At 60.7% G+C, this 25,492-nt stretch overlaps 1 protein-coding gene across 1 annotated transcript in view; it reads left to right on the forward strand.

Annotated features, from left to right (window-relative positions):
• Positions 1-1,831: 1,831 nt before the first annotated feature.
• CELSR1 (cadherin EGF LAG seven-pass G-type receptor 1) overlaps positions 1,832-25,492 on the forward strand; it is a 134,127-nt gene continuing 110,466 nt past the window's right edge. Inside the window, exons 1-2 of the mRNA XM_072842665.1 lie at positions 1,832-1,838; positions 1,970-5,338. Coding sequence (XP_072698766.1) covers positions 1,832-1,838; positions 1,970-5,338 — 3,376 coding nt within the window. The remainder of the gene's footprint in view (positions 1,839-1,969; positions 5,339-25,492) is intronic.

Genomic DNA, 25,492 nt, shown 5'->3' on the forward strand with positions numbered 1-25,492 from the left:
GCCCTTTGATCCTCCCCAGACAAGACGAAGGTCAGACCCAGGATGTCCTGGTCAGTCACCCCTGAGGGGTAGAGGTTTCTCCTTCCTTCCCCTCCCTCCATGCACACATTTCCCGAAAGGGCTTGCCAGTGGAAACTCCCAGATTAAAAGATTCTAAAGCAAATCTACCTTTAAGGCTAATAATAACCTCTTTAAGTCGTTGCTAATGGGAAGAAAATGCTCATATTTGGCTTTAGCCTAAAGACACCGAAAACCCTGCAACTTTGAGCCACATTGCTTAAGTGTTTTTTGCTCCCCTTCCCCCCACCTGCAAACTCAGCTTGGAAACGTGGAGGCTGGCACCTCCTGTGTGCTAAAGACCTGCTTGAATCGTCTCTCACCCCGTCTTTGATCTTTCTGCCAGGCCGACCCAGCGGAGCCTTCCAGGATGGGGAGACTCCCCCCGGGCGGAGGGACTGGAGTGGGGTCCAGGCGCCCCGAGCTCTACAGAGCAGGAGGGCATCTTCCCAGCCAGGGGTGGCACAGTCCTGAGGCCCCAAGGCGGGTGGGGGGCGCTGGGATGTCCCACAGCCCTAACCCTTGCCCTCCAACCGGGTCCGCTTGGGGCGGGGGGCGTCCGCTTAGTTCTGAAGCCCGCACCCCAATGTGTGTCCCGCACAGGCTGAGGCGCGGAGGGCAGTCCCCAAGCTGCCTCCCTCCGGGTCTCCGCCCCCCCACCCCCATCCCCCCGGGGGCGAGGAGGCGGTGGAAGGGGCAGGCGCCCGCAGGTGGCTCTCGGCTTGGGAGGAGCCGGAGGCCCCGGGACCGCACCGCGCGTCTCCAACGTCCCCACTCCACATCCCAAATGTCACCCCGGGCTGTTCTCTTCTTCCTTTCAAAGTTGCGCTTTCAGCCCGGTGGCACCCGAACCCGGTCGGTTGCCGGTTACGTTTCAAGGTCCAGGGAAGTTCTGTCGGTGAAGCACCGCGGTCTCCGGCGTCGCGCTGCGCGTGCCGCACCGTCCCCGCCCGGGCGCTCCCGGGCACCTCCCGGCACCTCCCGGGCACCCCCCGGGTCCACCTGCGCGGCGGCCGGGGCGGCGGTCTCCGCGGGTCGCTTCTGCCCGCGTGGCGGGGGGGCCGCGGGAGGGGCCGGGGGGCCCGGGCCGCGCCCCCGGGACCCGCGGAGCCGCCGCCCCGCCGGTGGCGGCCGCCGGGGGGCCCCCCTGCCCCGCCTTTCCCGGCCCGGCTCCCTCGGCCCCGCCCCCCGGGGAGGCCGGCAGGGGAGTGGGCCCAGCCTCCAGCCCCCGCCCGGCTGCGCCCCCGCGTCTCCATAGCGATCCTCCCGGCGCGCACCTCGGGGCCGGCTCCCCCCCGGGCTGAACAATACGCGGCGGGGCCGGGGGCGGGGCCCAGCGGGCCGGGGCGGGGAGAGCGCGGCCGAGGGGGCGCGGGCCGAGCGCACCGCCCAGGCAGCGGCCGCGGGGTCCGAGCGGCGCGCTGCGGCCCAGCCCGCCCCGGAGCGCTGCCCCCGCCCCGCCCGGGCCCGCCCCGCTCCCCACGCCGCCCGGCGGAGCGCGCGGGGGCCACCTGGAGCCGCCCGAGCCGCGGCCGCCGCAGGTTGATGCGCGGCGCCCTCCCGGGACGCGCGGAGGAGCCATCTTGAAACCAACTTCGCAAACTTTGGCAAAGTGCGCTCGAGGTGGAAGCTGCGGGGCAGAGCGGGCGCGCGGCCCCCGGAGTCCCCGCCGCGGCCCCCGGGGAGGCAGGGCGCGGGCCGCCCCGCGGGCCCGGGGCGCGCGCAGGAGCCGTCCCCCGGCCGCGCCGGGTGCATGCGGGGCCGCGCCGGGTGCATGGATTGTGCTCGGGCGCCCGGCTCGGGCTCGGGCTCGGGCTCCGGCTCCGGGCCATGGCGCCGCCGCCGCCGCCCGCGCTGCCCGCGCTGCTGCTCCTGGCCGCGGCCGCCGCCCTCCCGGCGCTGGGGCTGCGAGCGGCCGCCTGGGAGCTGCGCGCGCCCGGCGGCGCCCGCGCCTTCGCCCCGGGTGCGGGCTGGGCCCCCGCGCCGGCCGCCGCGCGCACCCCGCGGGCGCTGCGGGAGCCGCCGGACGCGAGCGCCGACGGGCGGGGGCGCCTGGGAGGGCGCCCGCTGCCGCTGCCGCTGCCGGTCCGCCCGGGGGCCCGCTCGAGGGTGCGCGCACAAGGCCCGGGGTGCGGCGCCCGGGAGCGGCGCGGAGCGGCCCCCCGCGCGGAGCTGAGCGCTGCGCTCCCCGGCCCGCCGCCCGGCGCGGTGCTCCGCTTCCCGGCCCCCGGCGGCGGGGCCACGCTGCCCCGGGCGCTCGCGGCCCCGACCCGGCTCCCCGCCTGCAGCGGCCCGCGGCCGGGGCGCTCGGCCCGCCTGCGCCTGCGCCTGCGCCTGCTGTGCGCTCCGCGGCGCGGGGCCGGCGAGGTCCGGGTGGGGAGCCGGCCGCCGAGCCATGCGCAGGGCCGGCCCCAGGGCCGGGGGGCGCGGAGGGCGCGGCGCGGCGCGGGCGGCAGCACCGCCCCTCAGTTCCCGCTGCCCAGCTACCAGGTGTCGGTGCCCGAGAACGAGCCTGCGGGCACCGCGGTCATCGAGCTGCGCGCGCACGACCCCGACGAGGGCGAGGCGGGGCGCCTGAGCTACCAGATGGAGGCCCTGTTCGACGAGCGCTCCAACGGCTACTTCCTCATCGACGCGGCCACGGGCGCCGTGAGCACGGCCCGCGCGCTGGACCGCGAGACCAAGGACACGCACGTGCTCAAGGTGAGCGCGCTGGACCACGGCTGGCCGCGGCGCTCGGCCGCCACCTACCTCACCGTCACGGTCAGCGACACCAACGACCACAGCCCGGCCTTCGAGCAGTCCGAGTACCGCGAGCGCGTGCGTGAGAACCTGGAGGTGGGCTACGAGGTGCTGACCATCCGCGCCACCGACGGCGACGCGCCCTCCAACGCCAACATGCGCTACCGCCTGCTGGAGGGCGCCGAGGGCGTCTTCGAGATCGACGCGCGCTCGGGCGTGGTGCGCACCCGGGCGCCGGTGGACCGGGAGGAGGCGGCCGCCTACCAGCTGCTGGTGGAGGCCAACGACCAGGGCCGCAACCCGGGCCCGCTCAGCGCCACCGCCACCGTGCACATCGTGGTGGAGGATGAGAATGACAACTACCCCCAGTTTGGCGAGAAGCGCTACGTGGTCCAGGTGCCCGAGGACGTGGCGGTCAACACACCTGTCCTGCGCGTGCGGGCCACCGACCGCGACCAGGGCCAGAACGCGGCCATCCACTACAGCATCGTCAGCGGGAACCTGAAGGGCCAGTTCTACCTGCACTCCCTGAGCGGCAGCCTGGACGTGATCAACCCGCTGGACTTCGAGGCCGTCCGGGAGTACACGCTCCGCATCAAGGCCCAGGACGGCGGCCGGCCTCCCCTCATCAATTCCTCGGGGCTGGTCTTGGTGCAGGTGCTGGACGTCAACGACAACGCCCCCATCTTTGTGAGCAGCCCTTTCCAGGCAGCTGTGCTGGAAAACGTGCCTCTGGGCCACTCAGTGCTGCACATCCAGGCGGTGGACGCGGACGCAGGTGAGAACGCCCGGCTGCGCTATCGCCTGGTGGACACGGCGTCCAGCTCCTTGGGCAGTGGGGGTCCCGGGACCGAGGACCCCGGCTCTCCTCCGGACTTCCCGTTCCAGATCCACAACAGCTCCGGCTGGATCACCGTGTGCGCGGAGCTGGACCGCGAGGAGATAGAGCACTATAGCTTTGGGGTGGAGGCCGTCGACCACGGCTCCCCGCCCATGAGCTCCTCTGCCAGTGTGTCCATCACGGTGCTGGATGTAAACGACAATGACCCGGTGTTCACCCAGCCCGTATACGAGCTGCGTCTGAATGAGGACGCGGCCGTGGGGAGCAGCGTGCTGACCCTGCGGGCCCGCGACCGAGATGCCAACAGCGTGATCACCTACCAGCTCACAGGTGGCAACACCCGCAACCGCTTCGCCCTCAGCAGCCAGAGTGGTGGCGGCCTCATCACCCTGGCCCTGCCACTGGACTACAAGCAGGAGCGGCAGTACGTCCTGGCGGTGACCGCGTCCGACGGCACCCGCTCGCACACCGCGCAGGTCTTCATCAACGTCACCGACGCCAATACCCACCGGCCGGTCTTCCAGAGCTCGCACTACACCGTGAGCGTCAGCGAGGACCGCCCGGTGGGCACCTCCATTGCCACCATCAGTGCCACCGACGAGGACACGGGTGAGAATGCGCGCATCACCTATGTGCTGGAGGACCCCGTTCCGCAGTTCCGCATCGACCCAGACACTGGCACCATCTACACCATGACCGAGCTGGACTATGAGGACCAGGCCGCCTACACACTGGCCATCACCGCTCGGGACAATGGCATCCCTCAGAAGTCCGACACCACCTCCCTGGAGATCCTCATCCTCGACGCCAATGACAACGCCCCCCGGTTCCTGCGGGATTTCTACCAGGGGTCCGTCTTTGAGGATGCACCCCCATCAACCAGCGTCCTCCAGGTCTCTGCTACCGATCGGGACTCGGGCCCCAATGGCCGCCTGCTGTACACCTTCCAGGGTGGGGACGACGGTGATGGGGACTTCTACATCGAGCCCACGTCCGGTGTGATCCGGACGCAGCGCCGGCTGGATCGGGAGAATGTGGCTGTGTACAACCTCCGTGCCCTGGCCGTGGACCGGGGGAGCCCAGCACCCCTTAGCGCCTCAGTGGAAATCCAGGTGAGCGTCCTGGACATCAATGACAACCCCCCCGTGTTTGAGAGGGACGAACTGGAGCTGTTTGTGGAGGAGAACAGCCCGGTGGGGTCAGTGGTGGCAAAGATCCGTGCCAACGACCCTGATGAGGGTCCCAACGCCCAGATCATGTATCAGATCGTGGAGGGCAACGTGCCGGAGGTCTTCCAGCTGGACCTGCTGAGCGGGGACCTGCGCGCCCTGGCTGAGCTGGACTTCGAGGTGCGGCGGGAGTACGTCCTGGTGGTGCAGGCCACCTCGGCCCCGCTGGTGAGCCGGGCCACGGTGCACATCCGCCTGCTGGACCAGAACGACAACCCGCCCGTGCTGCCCGATTTCCAGATCCTCTTCAACAACTACGTCACCAACAAGTCCAACAGCTTCCCCACCGGCGTGATCGGCCGCATCCCGGCCCACGACCCGGACCTCTCCGACAGCCTCAACTACACCTTCCTGCAGGGCAACGAGCTGCAGCTGCTGCTGCTCGACCCGGCCACCGGCGAGCTGCAGCTTAGCCGCGACTTGGACAACAACCGGCCACTGGAGGCGCTCATGGAGGTGTCCGTTTCCGGTGAGTGGCCCCCAGGGCTCCCGCTGGGCCGCCTGGGGAGCCGCAGGGACCTGCGGGGGCAGAGGGGGCGCCTGACGTGCTGGGGCACATCGGGGCAGGGCCCAGGCAACTCTGGGGCTTTGTGGCCTCCGGTGTGATGGTTGGTGCCGCGAGCTGGGGGCGTGCTCCCCACCGAGGCCAAGGGAGTGGGAGGGGTACGGCCCTGCTTCCCTCAGCATTTTTGCCGGGAGCAGGCCTGGGCTGCTTCAGGTTCAAGACCCGGGCATTTTGGGCGCCTTCCTCAGCACGCTGCGGCTCTGGCTTGTGCCATTAAAACGTGCTCTCCGGGGTTATCGGAGTCGTCTTGGTTTGCTTGGCGATGCTCTGCAGTCAGCCATCTGCCTGTCTGGCAAGATCAAAGGTCACTGCCCGCCCCTTGTGCTGGTTGGAAATTGCTGGATGGTTCCCTGAGTCACCCCGTAATATGACTGGAGTTGATTCCCGCGGTGTCTCTTTTCCTGTCTCCTCCAGATAATAACAATGCGGCTCATGTGTGCCCGTCTGTCTGGGAGCTCTTTGAAAAGCATAGCCTCGTTTGATCTTGGCTTCTGCTCCTGGACACGGGCTTATAATTTGGGTGTTACGGAGAGGCCTGCCCAGTTTGGTGGTGGAGCCGGTGTGGGAATCCGGCTGGCCCGCTCTGGGACTGGAGGTGAGCAGGAGAGGTGGTCTCAGCCCAGCGGGCTAATGCTCGGCAGCAAAGCGTTGATCCTCCATGCTGTAGGCTCCCGTGTGCCTGGCAGGGCCTGCAGGGCCAGGGAGAGGGCACAGGTCGAGGGTGTGGGAATTGGGGGACACAGCGGCTCCTTAAGGGGGCCTGTTTGAGGACGTGGTCAGCTGGTGCAGGCCGGTGATCTTAATCATGAGACCAAACCATCACCAACAAAAGCTTGGAGCCCGGGGGTTGTTTGAGTCAATTGTCTCGGTTGACTCTTTTGAACAATAAGTTATTAGGGCACAGTATCACGGTGGGAGCCCTTCAAGAATTAAAAAGTTGATTTTCTGATTTGTTTTGTTTTCATGGGTGGCTATCACTCATGATACGCCAAGAGTGGCAAACAGGTTCCAGCTTCAGTTGTTTGCTCATAAGATCCAGGACTTACAGGTCCAGTTTTGGAGTGATGCAATCCTTCACCGTGGATTTTGGCGGCACAGTCTCTCTGCAGGTGAACATGTTAGGTTTTGTGAGGTTGTGAATATGAGTAGAGAATATGGAAGAGGCCCGTGGGGTAGATTGTTAACCAGGTTATGGGTATTCCAAGCAACGACCAATTACAAAAAAAGTCTCTTTCCTAAATTCCATTTGCATTTCTTGAAGTTTTTTTTTTTTTTTTCCCTTATGCTACTTTATCTGCTAGATGAAACGGGGTGGAAAATACCCCGTGTAGAAATGACTTGGCAACATCACGGGGTTTTGGTTTCATAGGGGACACATGGGGCTTTAGTGGGAACGGTGGATGCGGAAGCAGGGATGTGGTGTGCATCCGAAGCATCAGGAATGCGCCCCCCCCTCTCATGGCAGCCGGATAACAGGGCTTAGGCTGGATTTCGTTCACAAGAGGGTAGTTACTGAGGGCTGCTTGCCTTCCTGGAGGGCCCACGGCTGGTCGCGAGGACCACAGTCGAAGGCGGGCTGGGGATCTGCGCTCCGTAGGGGACTGTCTTGGTGACCGGGTGCTGGGCTCTGACCCTGTGGTGACGAAGGCTTGTGCCATTCAGGCACTGGGCCTCAGGGGTGGGGCTCCCCAAGAATAAATGGTTACCTTTCCCTGGGTTCTAATTAGACAGCAACAGTTTTATAAACTCTTGCACTGCTGACACTTATTCCTCTGGTAACTGGGCGGTGAGCAGTGTTATGCTTCTTGCTGGAGAGAAAATGCTCGAGGAATTCGTTGCTAAGCTGACTGTTCCAGCGCCAAGTCCTTGCTCAGTGCTGACTCCTTGCTGGGGTTTGAAGTGGGCACCTTGGGAAGCTCTGCAGCCCTCAGACCACTTGCCTGCTACTGAATGTTCCGGAGAAGCAAAGGCTGTAAACTCTCAAATCTGTGATTCCAAACAGCAGAGCATTGTGTAGAAACGACACAGAACAAAAAGATCTATCTTTGAAGGAGGTAGAGTGGATTCTTAGATTTTGTGAAGAAACAATGGGGAAAGCTGTTGTTTGGGACTCACACCCTGTTTTCATTGAAGTGTTATTGGCTTTTCCGAATTTACAGCCCTGCCCTAAAGCCTCCAAGATGACATGCGTTATTACTGCCCTGGGGGTGCTGGATGGAGGAGTGGATTCTGTGGGAGCCAGGCCAGGAAGGGCTGTGTGCACCCAGCAGAGGAGCCTGTTGTGAAGGTGCACACTGGGAAGGGCCTGAGGTGGCCAGGCATGGGAGAGCTGCAGAGTGAGGAGGGCCTACGGGCCTAAGGGGGCCTACGGAGGAGAGGGCCTGCACGGGGCGGGGGGGGGGTGGGGGTGGGGCTGCAGGGAGGACCTGAAGGGGGTAGGGCTGCCGGGAGGGCCTGCTTGGGCAGGGTCTACAGAGGAGAGGGACTGCAGGTGGGGAGAGCCTGCAGGGGGGGAGGACCTGTAGGGAGGAGGGCCTGCAGCGGGGAGGGCCAGCCTCCTGGGGGTGGTTGGGGAGGTCTTCTTTGGGAGTGCTTACAGGAGGGAGTTCCCTGCCTGGGGGGGCCTGGATGGCCTTTCCTTTTGCCAGGTTAGGGGTTTTATTTAGCCCAAGCATTTTGACTGTGAGTAGGTAGTTGGTTTACAGAGCCGCTGAAGAGCAGAACACCATTTGAAAATGCTTTTGAATTAGGAAATAGTCACATTCAAATAACTGCCATTTTTGGAGGACATCCAGCGATACAAAATGCTTATTTTTTGACATGGCAGTTTTTGAACGAGGTTTAAAATTCTGTGATTGGGACCTTCTTATGGACGTTTTATAAAAATCGTGTTTGCATTTTTTTTTTGTTTGCATTTTTCAAAGTGGTCCAGCTGCTAACCCAGCAGGACCCTTCAAGCACTGAATAATTTTCTCTAATCTTTCTAGATGTCAGCTTTTACTAAGGTCTACATTTATAATCCGGCCAGAACATGTGTGTGCCTGTGGGGTTAGGGCAGGACGTGGCCCTCGGTGGGAAATGAGCCTGCGTTTGTGGGCGTTGCAGATCCGCGGATGTGGGACTAGAACGTGTGGGGTAGCGAGTCATTCAGACACGCCGGGAAATAGTGCAACGTGGTGAAATGAGGTTGAGCAAACCCGGGGCGCCGGGGTGGCTCAGTGGGGTGAACGTCAGACTCTTGATCTCGGCTCAGGTCTTGATCTTGGGGTCCTGAGATCAAGCCCTGCGTCAGGCTCCGTGCTGAGCGTGGAGCCTCCTTAAAAAATATAAAGGTCGAGCAAGCTTTCCGTCGTTGACCTTGGTGGGGAGTATATGGCATGAAGTCGCCGAGGCCTCGTGAAGCTTTAGAAAGTATTTGCCTGGTTAAGATACAGGGTATGGCGGGGAATTCTCGACAGGTGATTGCAGACAAGGAAGTAGAGAGGGGGCTACCGTGCCAGGCTGTGTCTGCCGCTTAGTGTTAGGGTCCCTCACCGTGAGATGAGGAAAGGCTGGAGCTGCTGAAGCCGTGTGAGCCGTGGAGCCGACTCCCCGATGACACCCCACGCCCCGGGAGGGTTGGGTGCTTCTCACAGCTGCTAGCATCGAGGGCTTCCCCGTAACTCCGGGGGTAGCCACTTGCTAGCATACTTTCAGAAACAAAAGAGTGTTTGTCCCTTTACTGAGCACCCACTGTATGCCGGCCCCGGGAGCCAGCGTGGCCCTGCTCTCCAGGGAGTTCGGGGGGCGCCGATGAGCCAGTACACGCGGTGAACACACAACTGCCATCAAGGAGGGGGAGATGCAGGAGGAGGTGAGCAGGGTGTGGGGGGGAGCCCCCTGAACCGCACAGGGCTGACTCGGGGGGCAGGGCTCGGTGGCTGGTGGGGGAGATCTCGCTGGAGGCTCGGGTGTGTCTGAGCTGCCCATGGGGAGGTGGCTCCTTGCAGTGAGCTCGGAGGCCGGGGGAGGCGTGGGGGTGGCTGAGGAGCGTGGGTGGACAAGGTGGGGTCTGTGAGGTTAGATGGTGAGACGCGGGGGCAATGACAGGCTTGATCAGCCCACTGCTTCGCGCACCAGGGCCTCCCCAGGTGCGACCTGCCTGCACATGGCATGATCCTGCCCGGTGCAGGGCCCTGGAGGCTTGACGGCACATCCAGGGCAGCCCCGGGATTTGAACCCGGATGGTGGCTTCCAAGCCATGTTCTCTCAGGCTGTGCTTTCCAGAACAAACCAGCTCCAGGAGCACGAGGGTGAGATGAGGGAGGTACCCCTTCGGAGCTGGGGGTCCTTGCAGGGGAGGCCGACTTTGGGAGGGGGGGCACGAGACCATGTATGGTTATGGCACCTCTGACCATTGTCACTAGGATGGCTGGACACATAGGTCTGGGCAGGAGAGACCAGCTGGAGTCCTGGCCAGAGGTGGTCAGCATGGCCTCAGGGTGATAGGACAGTTGTTGCTGGGGGTGGTCAGTGACCAGTCTGCAGGAGCGTGAGGGCATTTGGGCAGGGGATGCGTGTGACAGGAATGGGACCCCGGTGTGGCCTCGAGGAGCCATGGCCCCCGTGGCCTCTGGGCAGTGATGGCTCTGCTCAGGAATAACCACACACAAGGGGACAACGGGAGGGTCAGGGCTCCGGGGGCTGTGGGGTCCCAAAGTGGATCACTTATGGGGGCTGGGTAGCCAGCCTGGGGACAGAGATGTAACTTGAATTAACCAAAGGGAGGTCCTTGGTGGCCCCCGTGAGAGCTGAGTGGTGGGGCTGGGGAGCCCCTCGGAGGAGCAGAGGACAAGCCTATGGGGCTGAGGGCAGGTGGGGTGACCACAGGGACACGGAGCCTGCAGTGACCCAGGCTCAGATGAGGGTCTGGAGGACCTGACCGGTTAACACAGCACCATACAGGCCTTCTGGTCCTTCTACCTACCTGTGCAGGTACTCACCTAGTGCAGGCACCAGACCTTCCAGGGGCACCAGGGGTGAGGACTAAGCCTCAGTGGCCAAGCTGAGTGTAGACAGGGCTGCTGGGGACGGTCCCTTCTACTTCTCTTTGACTCGCAGGACCTGTGATGGGGGAGCAGAGGGTCAGGGGAGGATGGCAGGGGACCAAGGCCACAGTGATGCACAGGAGGGCCAAGGCCACAGAGATGCACAGGAGGGCCAGGGCATCCTATCTCAGCACCGATTACGTGGTGACCTGAAGTCTCCTTGTGGTCCCACCTACCACCCAGAGCGACAGGGAGATTGTTATTTAAATGTAGGAAAGGCTGCAGGCAGGTGAACCCCTTGGAAGGACGGGGGGGGGGGGGGGGGGGGGGGGGGGGGACGGGGGGGGGGGGGACGGGACAGAGCTCCTGTATGGAAATAGACTGGGGTGTTGGTGTGCTGGGGACGCCCAAGCTCCGTCCATGGCCCCAGCCACTGCTGGAAAGACGTGCACACCTGCCCATGTGACAGCCCCAAGCAGAAAGCCGTCAAGGAAGCGGGTCGGGACGGTGGCTGCCTGGGCCTGGCAGCCTCGTCCATGCCCCGAGGGGCGTGTTGTGTGGCATGGGGCCACGGGCCTCCACCCTGCCAGCACTCGGATGCAAACAGAAGTAGATTTTATCGTGTAGGGCTGGGCGTGTGGAAAATATTCCCGAATCTGGCATGATTCTTCTCTGCTCGCAGCCTTGGGGGTAATAGTTCTCTGGTGTTTCTGCTCCTCCTGTAACCTGAACACACAGGTTCGTAGGAAAGCCGTAGGATTCCTGCACCCTGGGGGTGGGTGGGTGGGGGGTAAGTGAGCCCTGCTCCCTGAGTGTTTGGGGAGGGTCACTGGGGTGGCCTGAGGAAGCATGGAAGGTGTGGGGTCTCAGGGTGTAAGGGGCAGGGAACTGGCCTTGAGTTTGTGGGGGATGACAGGGACCCCCCTCTGCGTCTCCCCTGTGAGTCTGCTGGGCTGCTCTGTCTACACTGTGGGTGCTGTGCCCTGGCTGTCGGTTATTCATGGACTGAGCCCGAGGGGCCTAGAGGGAGGGTCCCCCTGCAGAGACCGCAGGGGACCAGGGGAGGCCAGCACAGAAGACAGGACGCCCCTTAGGCCCCACTCTGGGTCCCTCCGGGCCTTGCTGGGGCCGTGGCCCCGGGGGAAGAGGTCTGCTCCCCTGGCTGTGTTCTCGTGCTTTTGCTTCAGATAAGAACTTGTGAAGACCTTGGTGATCTGTTCCCCTTTCTGGGTGTGAACATTCCAGAGCTGGGAAAAGCCCGTCAGCAGCCCTTCATCGTTCTATCACTCCAGTGAGCGTCTCCTGATGTCCTGGAGATGGGCCAGGGTTTCTCTTAAACGCACACACAGACGTGTACACACATGTGCACACAGAGACATACATGCACACATGCAGTGAACACAGGTACACAGACACACATACATGCAAAACACAATCGTGCACACATACAGACATACATGCACACATATGCATACATGTGGACACATATGTAGACATAGATATAGACACGTGCACAGACGCACAAATACATATGCACAGACACTCATGTATGCATACACGTGAACATACACCTAGACGCAGGTACACACAGAACACAAATACACATGTGCATGGACAGACACACATGCACACACATATGCATACATGTGGACACACGTAAACACATATGCATACAGGTGGACCTACACCTCGGTATAGGTACACACACAAATACGCACATGTGCACGTACAGACATGCATGCACACACATATACATACATGTGGACACATGTAAACACATGCATGTAGGTAGACATACATCTAGACACAGGCACGCACAAATATGCACATGTGCATGCAGAGACATGCATGCACATGCATACGTGTGGACACATATAGACATGTAGACACAGGTACACGTATATGCACAAATACACATAGATGCACATACACATATGTACGCACACACATAGTTTAACCACTTTGGAGGCGGATCGTGTGTGTAAGCCTTCCTTCCAGCCACCCTGACACACCCCAGCAACCTTCGCCGTAGTGAGAGGGTCGTGTTGGGGCCGGGACATCGTGGACCGTGGACTGTGGCCCTCCCATGAAAGGGGTCACAGAAGCCTTTAGCTTGTAGGGTCACCCAGTGGACATCATGATGTCAAGGGTGCCAGGTGTGTGGCGGGTCACCCCCTGTGGCTGCTGGGATGTACCCTGCGGCGGCTCCTCCATCGCGGAGGACAAGCCCAGGTTTCTGCTTCAACCCTGTGGGCTGGGGGAGAGTCCCTCCACCTTCCAGGTGGGAAACGGGTGGGAAAGGACACACGCCCTGCTTTGTGGTTGTGGAAGTGTGAGAGGTGAGCGGAGCCCGCCCAGCCGCTGGCCCTGTCACCAGCCCTGTCACCAGCCCTGTCGGATTCACAGGCCCGGCTCATAGCTGCCGCGGAGCTGACTGCGCAGGTTTGCTCTCCAGGGATGTTCAGATTGTTCCCGACTCTCCACGGTGGCCCAGGGGTGGGGGGCTTCCTGGCCTTGAGGGACCCCACTGGCTTTCCCAGGCCTCCCCCCAGGGCACCCTCTGTCTGCACATGGAGCTGCACATGGCTGTGTGCCTCAGTTTCCCCCCTGCACAGGCTGGCCGGCACCATCCACAGGGTGTGGGGATGCCGTGCTGTCGGGACACGGAGGGACGGGCTGGCCTTCTCCACCCGGTCCCTTTGCTGCGGCCTGACTTTTCCCTCTGGCTGCTGGTTGAGCAGGTGCGAGGACGGCCTCCTGCACCGCCTGGTGGAGGCCTTTCCTCCTCTGAGCCCGTCTGTCCTTTCTGCCTCCCCTGCTGCTCCAGCACGCCAGGACGGTACAGGAGGCCTGTCGCCTTGGAGGGGAATGCAGGCGACTCCGATGGAGGGGAGCTTGGTGCTGTGACGCACTGCCCCCCACCCCCCCGCCTCTTCCCCCAGAGGCAGAGGCCATGTGTCTTGCAGGATGTTAGGACCACAACTGTTTTGAACAAGCCTTGGTCAGGGACTTCAGGTGCCTGTGATAACTTGAGGGGACAGTGTGGTCCAGCCACGGGTGGCCTTGGGGTGGCCTCCTGCCAGTAGGCCAGTGAGCCCTGCTCTCAGAAGGCAATAGCTGCGGGAGTCCCACTGAGGCCCTGAGCTGTTGGACCAGCCTGTGTGGCCCTGTGATGCCGCGTCGCAGCCCTGCCCTGTCCTCCGGCCGCCCCTCACCTGTTGTCTCGTTTCTGCTGAGAGTGTGCAGACTTTCGGTCCCTCCATGGCACTGTGCTGCCTCCACTCCTCTGGCCCTACCCTCTGCCCCCCTCCTCCTCTCCACTTTGAGGTCAAGTGGTCAGTGCCTGACCTCTGCGGACCTGGGGGGATACTGGTCTCAGAGCCAGGACGATGCCCCAAGAGGCCACCCAAGGGTCATCTAAGGGCCCCATCACTACACTGCTTGGGGCTGTGGACCATCCCCCCCCCCCCCCCACAGCCCCACCTTGTCATCTCTACAGAATCCAGAGACTTCCCATTTTATAGGCAAAGACATAGGCTGCAGAGCCCCTAGCAGTAGGCAGTCAGGCTCCCGTTTTGTGGTCCGGGTCTCTAACCACAGGTGACCCCACCGTGGGCCAGTGGCTAAGCCCTGCAAGGAGGAGCAATGTGGAACGGCAGCCCTGGGGATGCAGGTGTGGGGTGACCCCAAACAGGAGGGCTGTGGGTCATGTGTGCATCATGCCTGATTCCACGGGAGCCCTCCAGGTGAGCAGGGATGCAGCCGCTGCACGATGAGGGCAAGGGGGTCCTGGCAGCTGTCCCGGAGTCTTCGTGGGGCCTCCAGAGCTGTATCATAGGAAACTGTGGAGTGTGGGACCTATGTGCACAGGTGCGGGGAGGGGCCTGAACCTGTGCGGTGGTCAGAGTCAGAGGCAGCGGGGAGGTGGACAGCGCCGGGGGCTCACGCTGAACTCGCTGATGTGCCCTTGGGGCCCTCCAGCTTCGAGAGCACAGATTGTGCTGGCCAAGACCGGCCTTCCTTCCTTCCTTCCTTCCTTCCTTCCTTCCTTCCTTCCTTCCTTCCTTCCTTCCTTCCTTCCTCTCTCCCTCTCTCCATCAATCAGAATTTTTCCTTCTTTTTCAATTGTTTCAACTTCTAGTTCTGTATTTTTGGGGGGAGGGGTTTAAAAAATACCGAATCTAAGTGATACTTGGTTAAGGTAAACTTACAGCAGCTAGTTCAAACAAAGTCATATGCTGTGTTAGCGTTCAGAGATAAGAACTCTCTTGCAGGGTAATAAACTTTTATCAGCAAGTTGACTGTCAAAGGATGGTTTTCACAGAGTAAGGTTGTTCAAGCTGCCGTGCAGCCCCACTTTGGAGACAGCCACATGTGGCCGTGGTCCCCGCAGCTGTCCCTGGCTGCTTTGTGACACATCTCTGGTGTCGGAAAGAGCATGAGGTTTCCCTGGCGGTGAAGCCCAGGTGGCACCCTGGGTGCTGATTGCTAACACTGGTCAAGTTAGCCCCCTCTGGGCCTCAGTGACCACTGAGATGAGATGGTGGGAGGGTCATCACCCAGGACCCTCATCCTGACTCCGACCCTGTAATCGTTTTATAGACGAAGGATCAGAGAAAAACAGAAACCCAGCCTGAAGGTGTGGCTGTGTCTTGGGAAAACTTTTTCTTGCCATGAACATTGCAGCTGCTGAGAAATTACCTCATTTAAAAGCTATCATGAAGTATTTGCGAATCATGGATCTGGTAAGGGGTTACTATCTAGAATACCTAAAGAACCCCTACAACTCAACAAGAGAGAAACCACCCGATTAAAAGATGGACAAAGGACTTGGTTTTTCCAATGAAGACGAACACGTGGGCAACAAGCACATGAAAAAGATGCTCAACATCACTCCTCCTCAGGAAAATGCAAACCAGAACCATAATGAGACACCACCTCACACCTTTAGGGTGGCGATCATAAAAGCAAAACAGAGCAGAAAATAAGGGATGGCTACGATGGGGAGAAATTTGACCCTCACTCCCTGTTAGTGGGGATGTAAAATGGCGCAGTTACCATGGAAGACAGTATGGCGCTTCCTCAAAAAACTACACATTGAATGGCCAGAGGATCCAGGAATCCCACTTCTGGGTATAGACACAGAAGAAGTGAAAGCAGAGCCTGGATCAGGTACTTGCAACAACAAGGTACTCACAGCAACGTGGTTCGTGATAGTCAGAAGGTGGAGGCACCCAAGTGTCCATGGGCAGATGAATGGATGAGCAGAAATGGCATATTCCTACAATGGGATTTTAGTCCCATTTTAGTCAGCTTTGAAAGGGAGGGAGATTGGGACCCGTGCTACAACATGGATGAAAAATTAAGACATTGTGCCCCGTGAAATAAGCCAGGCATGAAAGGACACGTATCGTAGGAGATAATGAGGTTCCTAGGGTGGCCGCGTTCACAGAGACCCGAGGTAGGATGGTGGGCCCCAGGGCTGGGGGAGGGAGGGGGCAGTGAGTGCCTAAAGGGGACAGGGTTTCAGTTCTGCAACATGAAGAGTCCTGGAGACTGATGGAGGTGATGGTCGCACCGCAGCGTGAATATGCTTAAAGCCACCAACTGTTCAAATGTTTTAAAATCTTCAATTTTGTTTGTATTTTACTACAATAAAAAAGTGCTAATAAAACCGTTCTGATCACTTAGGTGCTGGACGTGTGGGAGCAGGTGCCTCTGCCTGTGGTTTCGGGCACATTGTTTGCACCGGAGCTCAGTGGCTCAGCCCGTCCCCCTATTGTCCTGTCCGGGGCCCTCATTCTGTGCATTTCCAGACTCTCCACTGGTGTCCTGACATCGTAAACAGCAAAAGGGGTGGGTGCTTTAGTGTAACTTTGGTGTCTGAACATGTGTGAAATCTCTTTGGTGTTTGACTAGGTATTCGAAGCTGCAAGATGAACATGTACCTTGTTCTAGAAGCCCGGGGTGAGAAGAAGGGTCCTCGGGGCCCTGGGCACGCAGGTGACCCCAGTGCCTTGCAGCCCAGCCTGGGAGGGAGGCCGATGATGGGCTCGGGGCTGGAGATTCAGGCCCGACCCCACTGCTCAGGGAGCACAGGGGGGGCTCTGCTGTCACCAACCCCACCCTGCCCCTCAGCCCCCTCTCCTCGTGACCGGGTCAGCCTGCAGGCCTAGGCGGATTTTTATTGGCAATTTTAACATGTTTAAACAGTTGGGCTTGAACTTTCTCCGCTTTCATTTTTATTGAGATGAAATTCTCCGTGTCACAGCACACAGCTCCGTGGCATTTGGTGCATTCCCACTGATATGCTGCCCCCGCCTCTGTCCCCGCCTCTGTCCCCAAGCATTTGTGTCACACCTGAAGGGAAACCTGGACCCATCCTGGCCACTCCCCATCTCCCTGCTCCAAACCTGGGAGGCACCAGTTTTCTGTCTCTGTGGACTGGCCTGTTCTGGAGATTTCTGATCAGAATCACACACTGTGTAGGCTTTTGCATCTGGCTGTTTCCACCGAGCGCCTTGCTTGGGGGTTTGCCCGCCTGGTGGCCCACGTCACTGCTTCACTGCCATCTACGTCGGCTCTTGCAAGCTAGCGACGTGAGGGTGTCCTCTGCTGTCCCAGACTGCCAGAGGACAGGTGACTGTCACCAGAGCTGCTAGAGCAACCTCGGAAAACCGGAATATTCCGTGGCACAGGTTGGGGGGGTAGTCATTTGAGAGGACTGGACACAGTGTTAGCTCCGTGACGATGGCCTGAGAGGTGAGGAGGGACCCTCGGAGCATCACAAGCGTGCACTGTCTCTGTCTGTAACTTCCTAGCTCCTGGGAGGGGAGGTGGCCTGAGTGAGGAGTTCCAGAGTCTTCTGTGTGACTCTGCCCTGTTTTTTTTTTTTTAAGTTTTTTTTTTTTTTCAATTTTTATTTATTTATGATAGAGAGAGAGAGAGAGAGAGAGGCAGAGGGAGAAGCAGGCTCCATGCACCAGGAGCCTGATGTGGGATTCAATCCCGGGTCTCCAGGATGGCGCCCTGGGCCAAAGGCAGGCACCAAACCGCTGTGCCACCCAGGGATCCCACTCTGCCCTGTTTTTAAGATGGGATGCGGGGGGAGCTTACTTCCGTGTAAGCACCCTGGTCAGCCAGTGGACGTGGCAAGTCAGGGGGACCCTGCAGGTGAGGACGGTGGGGAGATGCTTCTCAGGGAGCCCAGGAGCAATGAGGGTCCTCGGTGGGTGTTACTGAACGGTGGGAGGTGTGGACCTGGGTGTTGGTGAGTGGCCCCAATTAGGGGCTTGCAAGCTGCAGCTTCTGGGGAGGGAGGTGAGCTCACTGGTGCTGAGCAGAATTATCTTTGGGGCTCGGGGGCTGGGGTCTGCAAGGTGGTACGGCCAGGGGTCAGGTCTGCGGCGGCGATGAGGGCGGCGTCTTGGGATTGCTTTTGGCTGAGCTGTGTCAGGTCCCTGCTGGGCATCTCCTTGGCCCCTTGTTCCTTCTGGAGCTTGTGTACAGAGAGGGTTTGAGGTTTGGATTTGTGTGTGATGTGAAGGCACGTAACCCAAGCTCCTGCTCTGCGCACCTTCTGGAAGGGTCTTCCTCACCTACAGATCTTTATAGGCTGCCACCTGGCTTGATGCAGGGTTCCCCGGGAGCCAAAGGGGCTGTGACGGGATGGATGTCAGGTTCAGTGAGGGGCCAGGGCTGGTTCTGTTTGGCCCCATTCCTCAAGGTGACAGGCTTGCTGTGTCAGCTTCCTGGGGCTGTAACATGCACCACAAACCGGTGGCTTAGGACAACAGGAATTTATTCTCTCACTGTTTGGGAGGCCAGAAATCTGAAATCAAGGTGTCGGCGGGGCAGCCTTGGGAGGGAGGGCTCTGCAAGAGGCCCCTTCCTGCCTCCTTGGCTGGCCCCGGGTCCCCCCATGCTTCTCTTGTCAAGTGGCCACCTCCCTGCGTGTGGACTGTGCGCCCTCTCCCGTGTAAGGACACCTGTCCTACTGAATTACCGGCTCAGCTACTCCCCACTCTGACCCCGTCTCCATTTATATCTTTTTTTTTTTTTTAAAGTAGAAGCCGCACCCAGCATGGAGCCCAACACGGGGCTTGACCCTGAGGTCAAGACTTGAGCTTAGATCAACAGACACTTAACCGACTGAGCCACCTGGGCGCCCCCTTAATTTAAATCTTCATTATCACCCGCAAAGGCCCTATTTCCAAAACGGGTCACACATCGCAGGTGCTGCAGGTTAGGACTTCAACGTAACATGTTTGGGGGCCACAGCTTAACCCACCACAGCACCTGCCTTCACCTTTAGGTGGTGGCTCTGATGCCTTTGTGTTCAGTGGGACGTCGGAGTTCTGCTTTGTCCCTGGGACCCACAGTTTGGCCCGCTGAGCACCCGAAGCACTGCCTCGGTCTCCCTTACTGTGATGTCACGTGGCCCATCCGGATGCTGTGCCTCTGTCCTCTTTTCCCCTCGGGCTCCTCCCGTGAGACCCAATAGCGCACAGGCCGAGGCTCCCCTTGGGTCGTGTTCACACAGGCCCCCCACTCCCTGTGTCACTCGAGGGGTACGAGCGGCGTTGGGCTGAGCGCTCCTGCCTCTGGGCATCCCTTGGGAAGGAGCAGGGTGCAGAGCCCGTGTGGCATGAGCAACGGCACAGGGGTGCGTGGGGCACTGAGGCACGGTCTGAAGCGATGACAGCGCGGCCTGCCTTTGCCTTTTGTGCCTCACTGCCGAGTGACACGGCTGTGGGAGGCACCTTTTCAATTTAGCTCTCTCCCCTAAGCATGGAAAATTCTCTAACGTATAATTCAGAGTTCCCCAGATCTTCAAAGAGGAGAGAATGGAAAATATGAAAGTTTATTGTTCTGAGCGATTTCCTATGCATCCGGCACGTGGCTGTCAGGGGTCAGGGGTGTGTATGTGTGCAGGGCAGGAAGTCCAGCCATGAGTTATAGCGTGTTTGCCAGGGCGCTGCACTATGCAGCCAGATGCCTGAGAAAGTGGGACAGAGGCTGGGGCAGCGGCTGGGGCTGGGGCAGGGGCCGGGGCTGGAGCTGGGGCAGGGGCAGGGGCTGGGGCTGGGGCTGGGACAGGGGCTGGGACTGGGACGGGCTGGGGCAGGGGCAGGGGCTGGAGCTGGAGCAGGGCCTGGGGCAGGGAGGGGCAGGGGCTGGGGTTGGGGCTGGGGCAGGGATAGGGGTAGAGGTAGGGGCTAGGGGAGGGGCAGGGGCTGGGGCAGGGCTGGGACTGGGACTGGGACAGGGGCAGGGCAAGGGCTGGGGCTGAGGCAGCGGCAGGGGCAGGGGCAGGGGCTGTGTGGCTGGGGCAGCGGCAGGGGCTGGGGCTGTGGCTGGGGCAGGGATGGGCTGGGGCAGGGCTCCCGGGGGTGGGGGACACTGCTCAGGGACTGGGTTCTACACCCCGGCCGCGCTGCTTACCACCAGATAGAAAGTGACAAGTGCTAGATGAGTCTGTTTGGGGGGAAAACCAGGAGGCAGGAAGCCGAAGGCTTTAGGGTCATGACAGCTGTCCGAGAGTCCCCGGTTTGGCCTGGGAAAGCCATTGTTTGTGGCTGGGATTCTGTTTTCCCTTCACTGGTTGGTACTGCCCAGTGGCCTGGTGTGTTTTGACCAGAAGTGAATTTGGAACATCGTGAAAACGGGCTGGCTCCTTTCCCTGCAGCTGGGGAAGTGAGGCAGGGGAGCCCACAGAGGGGTCCCCCCCACCCTGCTCTGTGCCATGGGCCATTGGGGGGAGCCCACCTGGTCCAGGACACTCTGGATTCTTCTTCCACAGAAATGGTGTCTCCACATCTGAGCTCCAGGAAGCTGAGCACCGCAGCCTCCGAGTCTTTCCCTTACAACCGCTGCTTGGGGAAACCAAGAGGAGCATCCTGTGGCGGGCCCAGCCACGACATGGGTTTGGGGGGGATCCCGGGGGTCAGCGGCAGGTGGATTTCAGAAGTAGGGAGGGATGAGCAGTGGTTAGCGCCACAGCATCCTGTCCCGGCTCTTGGGTGTTGCCCTTGTGAACCGGTGAGAGCCCGAGAGAGGGGCCTCTGCTGCCAGGGGAGCGAGGGAGCACAGGGCAGTGGGATGGCTGGGAACCCCATGGGGGGGTGTTGACGTGGCCAGAAGGAGCTTTTTTTTTTCTTTTAAAGATTTTATTTATTTATTCGTTCATGAGAGACACAGAAAGAGGCAGAGACACAGGCAGAGGGAGAAACAGGCTCCATGCAGGGAGCCCGATGCGGGACTCGATCCCAGGACCCCGGGGTCATGCCCTGAGCCCAAGGCAGATGCTCAACCACTGAGCGACCGGAAGGGGCTTTGAAAGTGTGTTCTGTCCTGTTTGGCTTGATGAGATGAGACTGGTGTAGATGCTGCCAGAGGCTGGGGTCCTATGGGGTCGTGTGGGTCGGCTCCACATACCCTTAGCTGTCAGTAGCCGCGTCCAGGATCGCGGTCCAGCCCATCCAGCTGCCTGTGGTTCCGATGCCTGGGGGCAGGCTACGTGTGGGCTACAGTTTGCTGCACACAAAATGCACCCACTGAGCCATCTTGAGTGGACAAGACGGTGGCATTGAGGACCTTCACACAATCTGCACAAGCGTTGATTCCGTGTAGTTGCAGAACTTTCTCCTCCCCCCCAAACTGTATGCTTTTTGGTTTACCTTGTTGTTACCTGAAGAGATCTTGTCAAATGAGACTTATCTGTGGCAACGGATCGGGCCTGGTTGCCTTTAGCAGCAAGGTGGGTGGCGGTCCGGCGAGGGGAGGCAAGTGTCCACACTCATCCTCAGGGGGTGTGTGGTGGGGGGGGCGGGGGCGGGGGCTGGCGGGCGGCCCATAGCCAGGGCCCAGGTCGGTGTGCCCGCCTGCAGGGGCACGGAGCCCGGAGCTTCTGCCTTGAGAGCTGGAAACACAGTCTTCGGGTCTTTGCCTTGATGCCATGTGTGCCCCGTCTAGGTGGGCACTAGAGTTAGTGCCGGGGCCCGAGGGGCTTCGGGATGTGGGACTGCAGTCCTAGAATGCGGGAGTCCTGGGCAAGGCAGGCCGGGTGGGTCCCCTTGCTGTTACCTAGGCAGACAGTCCCCTGGAGCCTTGGGCCTGCAGTCCTGGCTGTGCCCAGCTGTGCCTGGCTGGCGCTGGCCGGGCCCCGTCCTGACCCGCCAGCCCGTCTGCTGTCCCTGCGGCTGGCCCTCCGTCCATGGTCCCTAAGTGTGGCTCCGCCCCCATCTTCCTCACCTCCTGCCCCCTCACCTGGACCCGACAGATGTGTCTGGGCCTGAGGCTTCATTCAGCCCTCCCCTTCTGTTTCTACATGGAATCCTGTCCCCGCCGCCCGTCTGACTTCCCAGAGCCTCGGCCGCCGCTCTAGACTCGGCCCCGAGGTCCCGAGGTCATGTTGTGTCCCAGACCGGGGCTGCTGCCGAGTGAGTTCCTGCGCCAAGAGCCCATCTAGGTCGCCCGGGACCCTTCCCTCGGGGCACCTGCTCATGGGACAGATGCCCGGTGGCAGTGTGCAGCTCGTGATGCCGCCCCTGCGGGCCCTGCGGCCTCCTGGGCGTCTTGTGGGCGGCCTGCTCCCCGCCGCCTGGCTCACCCCGCGTCAAGGGCTCACCCTGCCCTGGCAGCCCTGTCCAAGCCAGGTGTCCTTCCTGTGAACTTCTGGCACCCATCAGCGTCCTACAGCTTGGCATGTCCGCCCACTGGCTTGCTCGGTAACACCTATGCTCACCGCCCAGGTGGGTGAGGCCAGTCGGGGCGAGCGCATGTCCGGAGGGGAGGGTTTAGTACTTCACCCAGGAAAGTCTGATCCTGCGACGCGTTCCCTATTGTCTCCTGCTTTTCGGACACAAGCTTTATTTACTAGACGAACGGGGCGGCGTCCCCTGGGGACACAGTCACCTGAGGGATTTCAAGGAGAAAGGGATCAGGAAGGGAGTTGGGGGTGGAGGAGCAGAAGGGGAGCCAGCTCCCACCTCTCTCACTTTCTCTGCCTTTGTGCCGTGGGCACACGTGCTGTCACCTTCCGGGGCTTGTCCCTGCCACCCAGGGCTCAGACTAGGTCAGCCGAACTCTAGGAAATCAGATTTCAAAATGAATCCACTCCAACACGGTGCCCTCGGGGTGGCGGGCCAAGGGGTCCTGTGCGACCTCCGAGGAGATGCAGAGCCGAGACCTAAGTGTGGAGGTGCCTGTGCGGCCCCCCCCGCCCCCTGGGGTGGGGCCTGTGACAGTGACCCTGAGTTCTGAAGCAGCACAGGCTCCACGTGTGGGGTTTGCGTGGATGCCGGGAGGCCCAGAGCGGCCGGGTGCTCACCTGCTGGGCTCGGGGACTGCGGGTGCAGGCAGGCATCCCTGGGTGGGTGGGGGCTCCGGGCTTTTCCTGCAGGGACTTGCACTTGCCGGAGGCGTGGGGATGACTCAGAGAGGTGGTGCTGAGCTGCGAGCTCCCCACGCCTGTGGCAGAGGGACTTCTACACCGGGAGGGGGACCACAGGGTCGGCTACCATCTGGGGACACGGACAGGGAGGGAGAGTATCCATTGTCCTGCCTCCCACAGGGACCTGGTGACAGGCGCCCTTGTGGCGTCCTTGAGCCGTGTCCCCCTAGTTCTGGTTCTGACTGGCTGGCAGCCGGAGGGGCAGGGCCCTGGGCCTCCGGGATCAGAACGCGGTTGGACCTCAGCTTTGGGGCCTCTTGGACGGCACACAGGGGCCTGTTTCAGTGTGGGGGCGGCAGCATCACGCAGGTTAGCAGTTCACCTGTGGCCGACTAGGACAGGCGGGATCCGTGATGGCCCGCTCAGCAGGCTCACTGGCCGGCCCCTGGCACTGTCACATCGTGGTGTTGGTGCCTCCCCCCACCTCGTGGTGCTGTGGGGGCCCAGCTGGGTGGGGCAGGTGTGCAGTCAAGGTCAGAGGCAGTTCCATTCTCAGGGACTCGTGTTCGCTGGTGGCTGGGAGCTGGGAGAAAGGTGGATGTGCCGAGGGAAACATTGGGACAAACTGAGTGGGACATTTGCGGGGTCTTTATATGGCTTCAGTCTCCAAGCCCATATCCGAAGGAGCATTCGTTGAGGGATCTGTGTGCCGGTGAGTTCGGGCCGGCCGGACTGATGGAGCGGATGGAGGGGCTGCTGCCCTCGGGAGGTGCGCTCCAGGCTGCAGCCCCCCCCAGCTGGTGTGTGGAGCAGCCCCCCGGGCCGGGTCTCACTGTGGCGAATCCCCCCGATGGCCTTTGCTCCTGACGATGTAGGGCGAAGGATGGGCGTTGGGTCACCTCCGTGTTGGTGGAGACGGTGTAGTGTGGACGAGGATGCGGGCTGCCCTGGGCTTCCCCAGAAACCTGAGTCAGGAGCCTCCGCGAGGGGCTGGTTTCAAGTGGGGATTTTATCTCCTCGAGGGTTTACACGCTGCTTTGCCCACGACTGTGATCACGGACACAGTGCCCGTTGCCCTGTCTGATGCACGGAGGACTAAGATGTGCAGTTGGACGCTTCCGTGCCCCGAGTGCCTCCCTCCTGGACGTGGGGGCCCCGGGCTGAGGGCTGGTCTATGCCAGCTCGGGGACCTCGGGACGGAAATGACTTGTACTTCCCCGAAGGCAACAGGATGCCAAGCGTGTCATGGCAGAAATAGCTGATGTTGGGAAGAAAAGGGGAGGAATCCGTCACTCCACAGTTATGTGGCCCAGGCAGGGGGACGCGCTCATTCAGCGCCTGGGCTGAATTTCCAGAAGGGAGGCGGGTAATTGGGTCTAATTATCCGGAGACGCTCGCAGGGCTGGGAGCGCCCGGCCACGGAGGGCACCCGGGTCCCTGACCCTCCGTCTGGCCGCCGTCCCGTCCCCTCTCCGTGTGCCCTCAGTGTCACCCCGGGCTGCCCTGTTATGCCGTGGGGGCCCCCAGGGACCGTGGCCCTGCAGGGTGTCTGCCCCTCTGCCCCAAGCGTCCCAGGCCCTGGCATCTAGAGCTTTCGATGCTCACAGATGCCCCGCCCATGGGGCAGACGTGGTCAGTGTTTTTTGTATGAACGGTCGAAAGCGTGCCAGAGAGCAGAGTTAACGTCGTGTCATAAAATAGAGCAGAAGGAGAGGTTTGCTCCGTGCCCTGCTTGCCTGGGGGAGCCGTGACTCTGTGACAGATGCCGTCCCGGGGGGATTCGGGAGTCGTGTGTGTCCGGGTGCGGCCGCGTGGACTCAGAGCCGCGGGGTGGTCCTCAGGCAGCGCCCACCTGTGCTCATCGCCTGCGGTTTTTTTCTTCCGTATTAATCACATTTCTAGCCCATCTTCAGTGCCTGGGTAGAAACAAAACCAGAAAAACCGCTGAGCAGACATGCTGCAAAGAAACCCAGCGTTGGATATTTTTAATTTTCTTAAAGCTTTATGACGGGGTATTAATAGAAGTTGCTTTTCAGAATCAGAAATGTTTTTGGTTCGTTTGCAACGATGAGCACGATCATTCTAGAAAATTCTGGCAGTGCAGAAAAGCATAAAGGGGAAAGTAGGAACTCGCCCCAAACTCCAAGCCCAGAGCGAGTCCTCATTGACCTTCTGGTTTGTTTCGAGTCGCAGTTTTTCTTTCTTTCTTTCTTTCTTTCTTTCTTTCTTTCTTTCTTTCTTTCTTTCTTTCTTTCTTTCTTTCTTTCTTTCTTTCTTTCTTCTTTCTTAATTTATTTATGATAGACATAGAGAGAGAGGCAGAGACACAGGCAGAGGGAGAAGCAGGCTCCATGCCGGGAGCCCGACGCAGGACTCGATCCCGGGACTCCAGGATCGTGCCCTGGGCCCAAGGCAGACGCTAAACCGCTGAGCCACCCAGGGGTCCCCCTCAAGTCGCAGTTTTTCCTCTGCTCTTTCAGACCTTTCACGCGGCCGGTGGCTTTCTGGTTCTCAGAAAATGACCCTCAGAAAGTGACCGTGTGGCTCATCCTGGAGGGGCCTCATGCCTCCCTGCGGGCCCTGGTGGGCAGGGTCATCGTGGTGATGGTGCGCCCTGAGCTCTGTGGCCCTCACACC

Source organism: Canis lupus, chromosome 11 (genome assembly GCF_048164855.1).
Source record: "Canis lupus baileyi chromosome 11, mCanLup2.hap1, whole genome shotgun sequence".
Classification (NCBI taxonomy): Eukaryota; Metazoa; Chordata; class Mammalia; order Carnivora; family Canidae; genus Canis; species Canis lupus.